General features: G+C 32.6%; 1 protein-coding gene across 1 annotated transcript in view; it reads left to right on the forward strand.

Moving 5' to 3' along the window:
- EYS (eyes shut homolog) overlaps window positions 1-12,566 on the forward strand; it is a 1,513,100-nt gene that overhangs the window by 586,598 nt on the left and 913,936 nt on the right. Inside the window, exon 19 of the mRNA XM_072832461.1 lies at window positions 8,428-8,624. Coding sequence (XP_072688562.1) covers window positions 8,428-8,624 — 197 coding nt within the window. The remainder of the gene's footprint in view (window positions 1-8,427; window positions 8,625-12,566) is intronic.

Genomic DNA, 12,566 nt, shown 5'->3' on the forward strand with positions numbered 1-12,566 from the left:
GTTTTCATGCAGCAATATTTGAATTATTCTCTTATATTCTCATCTACAATTTTAGGATTAATAACACTTTTAGTACTTTAATTCACAGTGAATATATTATTATGATAAATTAGGGAAATGAATTTTCTAAGAATTTTTATCAAAGGGTCTGTCATTTTTCTTTTGATTCAGGTTGCCTCATTTTTCATACATTAAGTTACTATATATGAGTCAGTTTAGGACTATATATTCTATTTTACTTAAAATTTTTTGCTGTCATCTATATTAATTATTGCAGTTCAACAGAATTTTTTAAGTGCTCTTTTCATTTATATATTAAGTACACTCTAAATGTAATTTTGGTCATTCATTTTGCAAAAATTAAATATTTCCTACCTATGAGAAACAGAAATAAAATAATTTTCAGAAATACCTCCTGCTCTCCAGTTCTAATTGGAAATATCAAATAGATATAAATGTGTATGTTACTTAGCTGACCTATTTATTGTAACTTCCTCTGTTTTGCAATGCCCAAAAAAGCCTTTTAGATTAATGCCCAAGTCTGTCTTCTTTTTTTTCTTTTTTTCTAAAATTTTATTTATTTGTTTGAGAGAGAAAGAGAGTGTGCATGAGCAGAAAGAGGAGATAGAGAGAGAGGAAGAAGTAGACTCCCTACTGAGCAGGGAGACCAACTAAGGCTAGTTCCCAGGACCCTGATATCATGACCTGTGAGAAAGCAGATGCTTAACTGAGCTGCATAGGGCCTCCCAAGTCTGTCTTTCTAAGCTAGAGACAAGAGGGGTGGCAGTACTGATAGAAAAGAATGCTAAGGGTCAGTATGGGGGCAGAGTGATGATATATCTGATGCTCCTTGGAAAGTCAGAGAGTGGGGATCCCTGGGTGGCTCAGCGGTTTGGAGCCTACCTTCAGCAAGGGCATGATCCTGGAGTCCCAGGATTAAGTCCCAGTCGAGCTCCCGCATGGAGCCTGCTTCTCCCTCTGCCTGTGTCTCTGTGCCTCTCTCTCTCTCTCTCTCTCTTTCGTCTCTTTATTCATTTATTTATGAATAAGTAAATAAAATCTTTTTTAAAAAGTGAGAAAGCAAAGTTTATATTAGGATATAAGGGGGAAAACCAGAAGAAAACTTATTTTGTTTCTGTTTTTGTTTTGTCTTGTTTATTTTTTAAAGATTTATTTTTTTATTTGAAAGAGAGAGGAAGAGAGAAAGTGGGGGTGGGGGCTTGGGAGAGGATCAGGAGTGAAGCAGACACCCGGCTGTACTCCGAGTCATCTCACAACCCTGAGATCATGACCTGAGCAGAAATCAAAAGGCAGGCACTTAACTGAATGAGCCTACCAGGCACCCTGTTTCAGTTTTTTGTTTTTGTCAATCTGATAATTTGAGGCAAGCTTCAAAAAATTAAAATCAATGCTACAATAAAAACAAATACATGATTGAATATGAGATGTTTGTGGTTAGTGACAAATGCAATTAACTCTGGATACACATATACAAGACATACACACACTCTCACTCACAGGAAAAAAACAGAGTAGGGTGATATAAAAATCAGATATTTATCTTTATTTTGTTGTGACTGAGAAAGATAACTGCTACAAAGGAGCAGTGTTCTGTCTTGTTTTTGTTTTATTTTGTTTTTAATAACAAATTATAAATACATAAGTACTAAAATGGGAAACAAGAAAACTCTACATTACCTTTAAGGAATTTTGATGTTCATTTCATGAATTTGGCATAGTGTCTAGTTTCAACCCTGATGTACTTTTCCTTCCTGTATTTGATTCATTTGTGCATTTCAGGATATTTCTAAGACAGTGGTTTTGTTTTCTTATATTTCAGTGGCTTTTCTTTCCTGGAAGTATTGTCAGACACATTTTCAATAGAGAAAAAAATGATATTTACTGCAAAAATCCCAATTTAGGTATTTCATAATCTTGTTTGTTTTGTTTAAATAACAAGTTAAACAGTGCATTTTCCTTATATCAAAGCATTGTAAATCAGATTAAATTGGGATTCAAATAAAATCTTCCTATTAACTACTTTAGTTCCATCTTCCACCATGTAAGAAAGAAAAAACAGCAAATGAAAATTATATTGGAAGTAAATTTTAGAGATATTTAGTCTTTACCATTACATTGCCATTTTCCACAGCCAAGAGAGACTCCTTTGAGAGAGAAATCAAGGCTTGGCAGTACAATGAGCCCTAAGTTAGAGTTCAGGGCATCTTGTATCTATGTGATTTTATTCTGGCATTATCTTGCTATAAGATATTGGTGAAGTAGGTAACACCCTTGGGCTTATTTTAAAATAAAATTGTTGGACTAGATTTTTGTTACTTAGTCCATGGACTATCAGCATCAGAATCCCCTGGGGTTTATTAGGAGTGGAGAAGCTCAGGCCTCACACCAAAACTTTTGAGTTTAAATCTGTAATTTAACAAGCTTCCCAGAGTATTCATAGGTAATTTAAGTTTTAGGAACAATAGACTACATTAGTAATTTTTATTCAGAGCTACACAAAATTCGAGAAAAAAACAAGACTTTGCATTGGATAAGGTAAGGCTGTAATGGGTACCATGTTCTATTTCCGCTCTTTGGATAGACCAGTGTTTGGATTATCTCTTTAATATACTCTGTTTCTCCAAGATCTTATTGAAGAAAATATCCCACTACTTTATAAACAGCAGTGCAAGAAAGAGAACATATGATTCCATGACAGAAATGCTATAATAAAGAGAATCTCAGTAGTAACTTTCTATTCTTCTGGGAAGTTCAGAGATCACAGAACAAGTTCTGGATCTAAACTACACAACTCAGATGGAACACAACTAGCAGAGAGATACTTGGCACATTGACTGGCCAATTTGGCAGTTTGCTCTGGTTAAGCAGTCCATAATGGATACATTTCTGCTGTGTTTCTCTTACACTTCTGTAGATTTTCTGCCATGGCATTTGGAATGCAAGTTGAAAGAATGTAGTATCGGGGTATAGCCTAAATATCTAGATTGCCCTGGTCTGCAATATTACTCCTAGCTTCTTTCTTTTTTTCTAAACCCTCAGACTTTTAGTTTTCTATTTTCTGAAATTAATTAGTAGTTTCTTCTTGGAAAGCATTTTATTATATTTAAATAGGGTATAGCAAAATAATATAAATGATGATGAACAGAAGGAAAGGCATCCACTTTAAGTTTTGCACCAGGAAAGATCAAGAATTTTAAACGATTTTTTTTTCTAAAAAGAAATTACTTTTGTATTTTCCATTAAGCCTGCTAATTAATTTAGTAAAAGATTCTTGTAAACTCTAGAAACAGAACTATTGGCAGTCTAAAAATGATCCCTTTCTTCCCATGGGAGATATAATTCAATTAGTTTATGCAATGCTTTCTAATAAATCATTCTATATATACCCAGATATAGGCCTAAGAGGGAAACATGTTGTTTCCATGTCATTCCCTATGGAATTCTGCATTTATATTCCAGGAAAATAACTGCAGCACCTGCACAAAGTGTACTTGGTGCCCTTGATTACATTTTTAGCAAAGTTAGGACAAATATTCAAATGGAATTCATTTATAAAAACATACATTTAGCTGTATCACTTGGGTGAGTGTAAAAGATCACCATCTGGGTTCTAAGCATGACTTGAGTTTCATAATCAAGGGCACAATCCATTTCTTATTGAAAAGGACACTAATTAAAGTCTTTGGTGATTTTGACAGATCTTTAATTTTTCATGTGATAAATGATATGAATGTGATGGCTTCACATTAGCCTTTTCAGTGTGAGTTTTTATTGTTAACATTTCTTAAAAGTCACTAAATGTTTATAAGCATAAGTGTCAACTAATAATAGTTCTAAGAAACACTAATTTTCAGAGTAAAATGTTAAAAAAATCACATTGTGTATGTAAATATCTTTGAAGATGTAGTAACTTAGATTCTAGAGTGCAAATGATTCATATTTCTATGTATTCATTAAGAAATTCTGTGTAGATAACATACCAAGAGTATATAAAAATGTTTTACTAATTATGTCATAAAATTTCATAGATTATTTCTCAGAACTATAGGTGCAAATCTTTTCAGAGTTAACATTATCTTGAAAAATGATGTCATACCTTGTTTAAAGCGCCATGCTTTGTGCCCAGAATATAAACATGTATGTAATATCTAAAATATAAACTTAAGAAGCATGATATGGTAGACATTAAATATACCAAAAGACTCATTTTCTGTTCTAACCAAATGACTGAGATAGAGACTGACAAGGCCCTTGGCCTGCAGAGTATAAAGGAAAAGAAGATAACATTTACTGAAGAGTTGTTATGTCCCAGGAAAGGACTAATGACTTTATATTTGTTATTTTATGTAATTCCCATTAGAGCCTGTATGAAATGGATGAAATTATTGCCATTTTATACATGAATGCACTAACAAAAAATAAAATACTATTTATTTAATAACTGGGTAAAAGTAGTTTCAAAATATCCAAAGGTTGGGGATCCCTGGGTGGCTCACCGGTTTAGTGCCTGCCTTCAGCCCAGGGGTAATCCTGGAGTCTCGGGATCGAGTCCCACATCAGGGACCCTGCATGGAGCCTGCTTTTCACTCTGCCTGTGTCTCTCCCATTCTCTCTCTCTCTCTGTCTCATGAATAAATAAATAAAATCTTTAAAAAAATATATCCAAAGACATAAAACTATTCAACTTTAAAAGTAATACACAGATATTAACTAGGTTCCTCTGATCCTCAAATCTCCTGTATTTCTGGGACTTTAGGATGCAGAAACACTAGACGCAAATTTGGACAAATGCGTGGAAAAGTCGCTAATTAAAAGATTATGATTGGATACATAATAAGACTCTGGACCAAGATGGTTATATATGAGGCACCTGAATTTCTCTCTTGCCATGGATGCACTGAATGTACAGAACAATGTGCACAGCAATTTCCCTTGAAAGGAATCCAGAAACTACTGCACATCGGGCAACTGAGAAAAAAACCCATATTAAAATGAGTCAGAAAGGCTGAGACATACTCTCACCATAAATCTCACTCCTGCACAGTGCCATACAATTAGGAAGATATCCCTAACTTCTAGGTTCTCCCAGAGACATGATGGGTCTGGACCCAACTAGCATCCCAAATTTTAAGATGTATAAATCTAAATTTTTTAAAGATTTTATTTATTTATTCATGAGAGATACACAGAGAGAGGCAGAGACATAGGCAGAGGGAGAAGCAGACTCCCTGCGGGGAGCCTGATGCAGGACTCCATCCCAGGACCATCACAACCTGAGCCAAATGCAAATGCTCAACCACTGAGCCACCCAGGTGCCCCTGTAAACCCTTTATACATATCCAAAGTTAAGTTGTTAATATGGACATACTATTCTATAAAATAGACAAAGTACAAAAATCCTTTGTATTTCTATACACAATGAACTGTTAGAAAGAGAAATTAAGATAACAGTCCCATTTATAATAACACCAAAAAGAGGTTAGCCTGGGTGGCTCAGCACTTTAGTGCCTGCCTTCAGCCCAGGGAATGATCCTGGAGACCCGAGATCGAGTCCTGCATCAGGCTCCCTGCATGGAGCCTGCTTCTCTCTCTCCCTGTGTCTCTGACTCGTGTGTGTGTCTCATGAATAAATAAATAAAATTAAAAAAAAAAAACACCAAAAAGAAAAAAAATACTTAGGAAAATTTTACAAAGGAGGAGATGAACAATCTATACACTGAACACAATAAAACATTGATGCAAGATGATTAAGAAGGTATAAAAAAAGAAAGGAAGAAGAAAAAGAAAGAAAGAAAGAAAAAAGAAAGAAGAAAAAAAGAAGAAAGAAGAAAGAAAGAAAGAAAGAAAGAAAGAAAGAAAGAAAGAAAGAGAAAGAAAGAAAGGAAGAAAGAAAGAGAAAGAAAGAAAGAAAGAAAGAAAGAAAGAAAGAAAGAAAGAAAGAAAGAAAGAAAGAAAGAAAGAAAGAAAGAAAGAAAGAAAGAAAGAAAGAAAGAAAGAAGAGAAAGAAAAGAAAAGAAATATTTTCTATTTTTGGATTGGAAGAATTAGTATTATTGAAATGTCTATGCTACCCAAAGTGATTTATAGATTTAATATCATCCTTATCAAAATTCCAAAGGCATTTTTCACAGAAATAGAAAAAAAAATCCTAATGTTTGTATGGAACCACAGAAGACTCTAAACAGCCAAAGCAAGCTTGAGAAAGGAGAACAAAGCTGGAGGATTACACTTACTGATTTTAAACTATATTCAAAGCTACAGTAATCAAAACAGTGTGGTTTGGCGCAAAAACAGAAACATAGATCAATGGAACGTAATGAAGAGCCCAGAAATAAACCTGTGCAAATATGGCCAATTAATTTATGACAAAAGAGCCAATAATGCACATGAGAAAAGGACAGTCTCTTCAATCAATGGTGTTGAGAAAACTGATAGCCACTATAGACTATACCATTGCAGAACCCACTCAGAATGGATTAAGATTTGAATGTAAGACCTGAAACCTTAAAACTCCTAGAAGACATTCTGGTAAGCTCCTTGATATTTGATCTTAGCAATCATTTTTTTGGATTTGACACCAAAAACAAATGCAAAGAAAGCAAAAAATAAGCAAAAAGAACTTCATAAGACTTATGAAGCTTTTGCACAGCAAACCACCACTAAAAAAATGAAAAGCTACTTATGGAATCAAAGAAAATTTTCTTATACCACATATCTAATAAGGGATTAATATCCAAATATATAAGGAACTCAGGCAAGTCAACAGCAAAACAAAGAAACAAACAAAACCCCCAAATAACCCAATTTAAAACATGGGCAATAGGCTTGAATAGATACTTCTCCAGTGAAGCCATACAAATGGCCAATAGATATATGAAAAGGCACTGAACATCACAAGTCATCAGGGAAATGTAAATCAAAACCACAGTGAGATATTGTCCCATACCTATTAGAATGTCTATCAGCAAAAACGCAAGAGATTACAGATGTTGGCAAGGATGTGGAAAAAAGGGAACCCTGTACACTGATGATGGCAGTATAAACTGGTAGTCACTATGGAAACACTATGGAGGTTCCTCAAGAAATTAAAAAATATAACTACCATATGATCCAGTAATCACACTCCTGAGTAATTAGCCAAAGGAAATTACACCATTACCTTGAAGAGATATCTGTAATTCCATGTTTACTGCAGCATTATTCACAATAGCCAAGGTATAGAAATACCCTATGTTTATCCAACCATCAGAAACAACTTATGTTCATCAACCAAAAAGTTGGATAAAGAAATGTGGCATCTGTATACACAATGGACTATTATTCAGCCTTAAAAAGGAAGGAAATCTTGCCATTTATATTGATAAACTTGGAGGGCCATATGCTAGGGTAAATAAGCCAGACTAACGACAAATACTGTACTGTATAGTGTCACTTTTATGTGGAACCTAAAAAAAAAATGTTGAATTCATAAGAACAGAAAGTAGAATGGTTGATTGCCCGGGAAAAATATGGAAAGGCTGGGAAATCATACAAACCTTTAGTTATAAGATGTAGAAACTGGGACTCTAACACATAACATGGTGACTATAGTAATAACATTGTATTCTATAATTAACATTTACTAAGAGTTTCTACTCTCTTACTTCTCATTCCCTCCACTATAAAAGAAAAAAGGTAAATATGTGAGGTGATAGGTGTATGAATTAATTCAATGGTGGGGATCTTTTCACAATATATATATAAATAAAATCATCATGCTCTATAGCTTAAATATAGCACGTTTTTTTTTTAATCAACTATACCTCAATAAATCTGAAATGAAAGAATATACATGTTAAAATAATTTTGTTGAAAAAAGAATTATGAATAGAATAAAGAGGGATATTAAATAAAATATTAAAGATGCCTTTGTTCTTTAGAAGGATAAAAGTCAATTGTGAATTATCTGTTCTAAGTATGTGTTCAAACCCAGGATTCCTTTGAGAGTTAGTAAAGACACTATTAAACATTACCCTAGGGTAGCAGAATGAATGTGGGGCTGTTCCAGGGAAACTGAGATGTATACTAAGGGTCAGCGAATTCCTGATATTATATACATAGGCTTTGCGTTAGAACCATTACTAAGGTGTGTAGGGAGATAGGTGTTCACTGCATGGTACATGTTTCAGTAAAGTATAATAAAGTTTTTTTTTTCCTGAAAAATCAACAATGGGACATTTGACAGAGTATTGCTATTGATAAAAAAATAAAAATAATTTATTTCTAGAAATATTTCAGTTACTAGAGGAAGGGAATATCAGATAAGCTTTCATTTAGATTTCTCAAAAATGTTTAAATAAAATATTTTAATAAAATTGTTAGTCTTATCACTAATAATCAAATTTAATTCTCTTTTTCTTACTTTAGAACTGCACATCAATTCCTTGTATAAATGAAGACTTCTGTCAGAAATCAGTCCATGGCTTTACTTGCATTTGCCCAAGTGGATACACTGATGCATATTGTGAAATAAATATTGACAGCGCTGAGCCTGAACTGAGTTTGATCCTCTGTCTTAATGGAACGATTTGTGTTGATGGGCCTGGACACTTGTTTTACTGCAGGTCAGTATTTATTTACTTACAATTAACCAAATATATATTTAGGAAAGCATATAAACATCCTAGTAGTGATGCACTCTGAAATGTAGATACTAAATGTTGAAGTAAGTTTTCATCTTACAAAAATGAAATCATAAATTTTAAACTAACAATTCTAAGAAAGCATTATTTATGTGTTATTTCCATATAAATCCCATGTTGGACTTCCAAATTTGATCATCTCTCATTTTATAATTGTTTCATATCAGCTATCTTTCTCAGAATTGAATTCTTACTCTTTTTCTTAAATATTATACCATATGAATGATACATAGTTTGTATTTATAGTTTACTTCTTATAGAGATTCATTAGTCTTCCTGCTGTACTTGTAATTCTAAGATCTTAACAACTGATAAAATTTTCATTTGCTAAGATTTATAAAAATAAATGTGTCACTGCATTTTTCAACCAACTACTATTTAAGATATCTTTTAAAAATTCGTAGGAAATAAATTTTCATTACCTTTGTTCTTTATGATTATATAATGTATAATTGGTTGGTCATTTGAGAATTTAGCCATTACCTGTTCAATTTGTAAAATATTAATTGAAACCACGTATTTAAAAATATAGTTTATCTTTTCTATTTCAGTCTGATTTTTGAGAGACTGGTACTAAGTTAAAATCTGTGAACTGTGTTTCTTCTAAATAAGTTATTGAAAGGTTGAAATACCATATGTATTTTGGTGCATAATTATTTAATGGTAAAGTGTGTCTATCATTTCTATATTTTATCAATTATCTCTTTTTAAAATTATTAATATAGTCTGCATTATATTTAATATTGCCACCACCTTATTTTCTTCGTTCATTATCTACACTGTATTTTGTCCTTTTATTTATTTTGATCATTTTATTTGGGGCATATCTTTAGTAAGGCACACATAGATGATGATTTCACATAAACCCAAGCAGACTGTTTCATTTAACATATGTAGACAGTGTTAATTTATTATTATGACACAGCTATTCTTTATTACATAGTGGCTAACATGCCATTTTTATTTGTAGGGTGTGTGTATGTGTGTGTGTGTCTTGTCTCTGTTGTATTTTGTATTTTTAAGCATGAATTTTGCTTATTTTGCTCTGGTGGTTTGATAAGTATAGAAAGTAAACAGGTTTCTAACATCAATTATAATTATGTAAAATATCACAAAAATGACCACTTGACCATTGCAAGGACCCTCTAATCAGTGCCTGGATGAAATCAACAACAGTAAGTTGAACATTTATTTCCAATGGATATGATGTTGTAAATCAAGGTTCCATTAATGGAAGGAAACTTACTCTGTTCAAAAAAAAGAAGAAAAGAAAGGAAAGAAGAAAGAAAGAAAGAAGAAGAAGAAAAAGAAAGAAAGAAAGAAAGAAAGAAAGAAAGAAAGAAAGAAAGAAAGAAAGAAAGAAAGAAAGAAAGAAAGGAAAGAAAGGGAAAGAATTGACCCTAAAACTAAAATATATGTTTTTTTACAACCTTGTTAATTCAAGCACTATAAAAGCTACTCTATAAATCTTCCTTTTAAGGGATGTTATTCATGAGCTGGTTAGGCTGACCTTTCTTAAAGCATGAAGTCAATAGAATTTAGACTGAAAAGACTTGCTTCTTTTCCTGGCTTATCTCCCAGGGATAAGCATAGACAACCATTGCAGTTACAAGGTTATTCAAATTTCATTTAAATAAGAGTTGTCTGTTTTCAAAATTTTCAAAGTTGATTCAATATGCCTGAAAGCTCCTGAAAGTCTGTGAATGGTAAATTTAAATGCCTTAGGAGTTTCAGTTTCTAAGAGACTTGCAGAGTGACTGTGAATAGCCATCGATGTTGGTGCGGTGCCGAGTTAGCACAATTCTTAAACCATTTATTTACAAAAGAAAACTTATGGGATGGAGTGTTTTGCAAGTTAAATCATATATTTGTGTGTGGGTTAAGGATTAATCTGTGATATGTTTATTTAAACCATAGTAAAAATCATTTTTGTTTATTTAAAAAAATTGTATAAAATCTGGGGCCCTGAGTGGCACAGTCTGTTCTTGGTTTCCTCTCAGGTCATGATCTCAGGGTCCTGGAAAAGAGCCTGTGTGGAGCTCCAAGTCCACGTGGAGTCTGCTTGAGATTCCTTCTCTCCCTCTCTCTCTGCCCCTCCCATTCATGCTGTCTCTCTCTTTCTCTCTCTCTAAAACAAATAAACAAAATCTTTTTTAAAAAATGATACAAAACCTGCTGTTAGATCCCTATTTTCCATTATTCAAATTTTATCAAAAAGAAAAAGCATACTCTTAGAAATGTGGTAACTTTTGTCACTGTCTTCATTATGCTCATCTTCTGTCAATGTTAACACAAATCAGAGTTAATGTCTGTGTTCTCACTGCTTTTTGTTGTTGTTAATCAGCTTTCTAAATTTTGTTTGATTTTAATTGGAAAAAAAGATCAAAACCTGTAAGTTTCTACATTCACAATACTTATCCTGAAGTATTTTTTTTTAAATATTTATTTATTTATTTAGAGAAAAAGAGAGAAAGTGGAAGGAGGACAGAGAGAGAGAATCTCAAGCAGACACCCTGCTGAGCAGAGCCCAACATGGGGCTTACCTCACAACCCTGAACTGAGATCATGATCTGAACCGAAATCAAGAATGGGTTGCTTAACCATAGTCTGAGCTATCCAGGTTCTCCCAAAGTCTTATTTCTGATGAAATTTTGTTAGTAAAACACTTCAGCCTTTAATGACCTATAGAATATGCTATACTGTTGGTTTCCTGATGATTAAGGGAGAACTAATTTTCTTCTGATTGAAACCTTATGCTATATCACAAACTGCCTGGAGAATTTGAAACTGCCAACCTAAGTGATTTTGTTGTGTTACTGGTTTCACATATAAATTAGAACTTGGAGAAGTATGAATTTTTAGATCTTGGTATTGTTTAAGGATTAGGTAGTTGCTGGTGTTATTTTGCTTTCACTTCCATCATTGCAGAAAATGAACCAGAGAATGGCCTAGTTTCATGAATATCATGTTTTATGAATTAAGTTGATTCACTTCCTTCATGAAAGCTGATACACGATTTTAATTTAACTAGAAGTTATGGATAAAATACTAACTCAATGACTGGCATGTAGATAATTTATAGTTTAATTCAATTCCCATTTATCTTTGACATTGAAGATTTAACCAGAATATGTGATGTTATGTATTTTTCTTATTTTTTCTTCATATCTAGAAAACTTTATTATTCCTTTATTATTTGTTTCAGCAATAATGCTGATTCATTCATTCTGTATTTTTCTTTGGGTACTAATATTGCTTATATATTGTACATCACAAAATTAAAAAAATTAAAACTATCAAATATTTTATTTTCCGTTTTTATGTCTTTTTAAAAAATTCCTTCTGAATTATCTACTTATTTCTTACCCTATTTTAAAATCTGGTTTATAAAATTCTTCTTTAGAAGAATATTATTTATTTTCTCTTACTTTTCAATACATAAGTACTTTTTAAGTAGCTGTGTTTTTTTACATTATAAATATAATGCCCACTTAGTAAACCATGTTATTTTCTGTTTGCAAAGTAATTTATTTGACGAATTCATTTTTCTTCAAGTTCCAATAACTTGGCTCATTTCTTGTTACAGAATTTTTTAAGTTGACTTGGAGTCTCAGTTACTAACATTTCTATGCCTGTTTTATTGATCTTCATTGCTGTTTACCTAGATGTCTCAAATGACCACTTTTATATCCCAACTCTATTGGCAGACTCTTCTTTATTAAATTATTTCTATGTCTACAAGACTGTTTTAAATGATAGAACTGCCCAGTTAAGGCAATGGAGTAGAAGCATATATTAATGCAGAGGCATGCCTGAGAAAATGTATTTTAACTACATGTGTTATGGTGGCTTAGATGCAGGGTG

Source organism: Canis lupus, chromosome 7, assembly GCF_048164855.1.
Source record: "Canis lupus baileyi chromosome 7, mCanLup2.hap1, whole genome shotgun sequence".
NCBI lineage: Eukaryota > Metazoa > Chordata > Mammalia > Carnivora > Canidae > Canis > Canis lupus.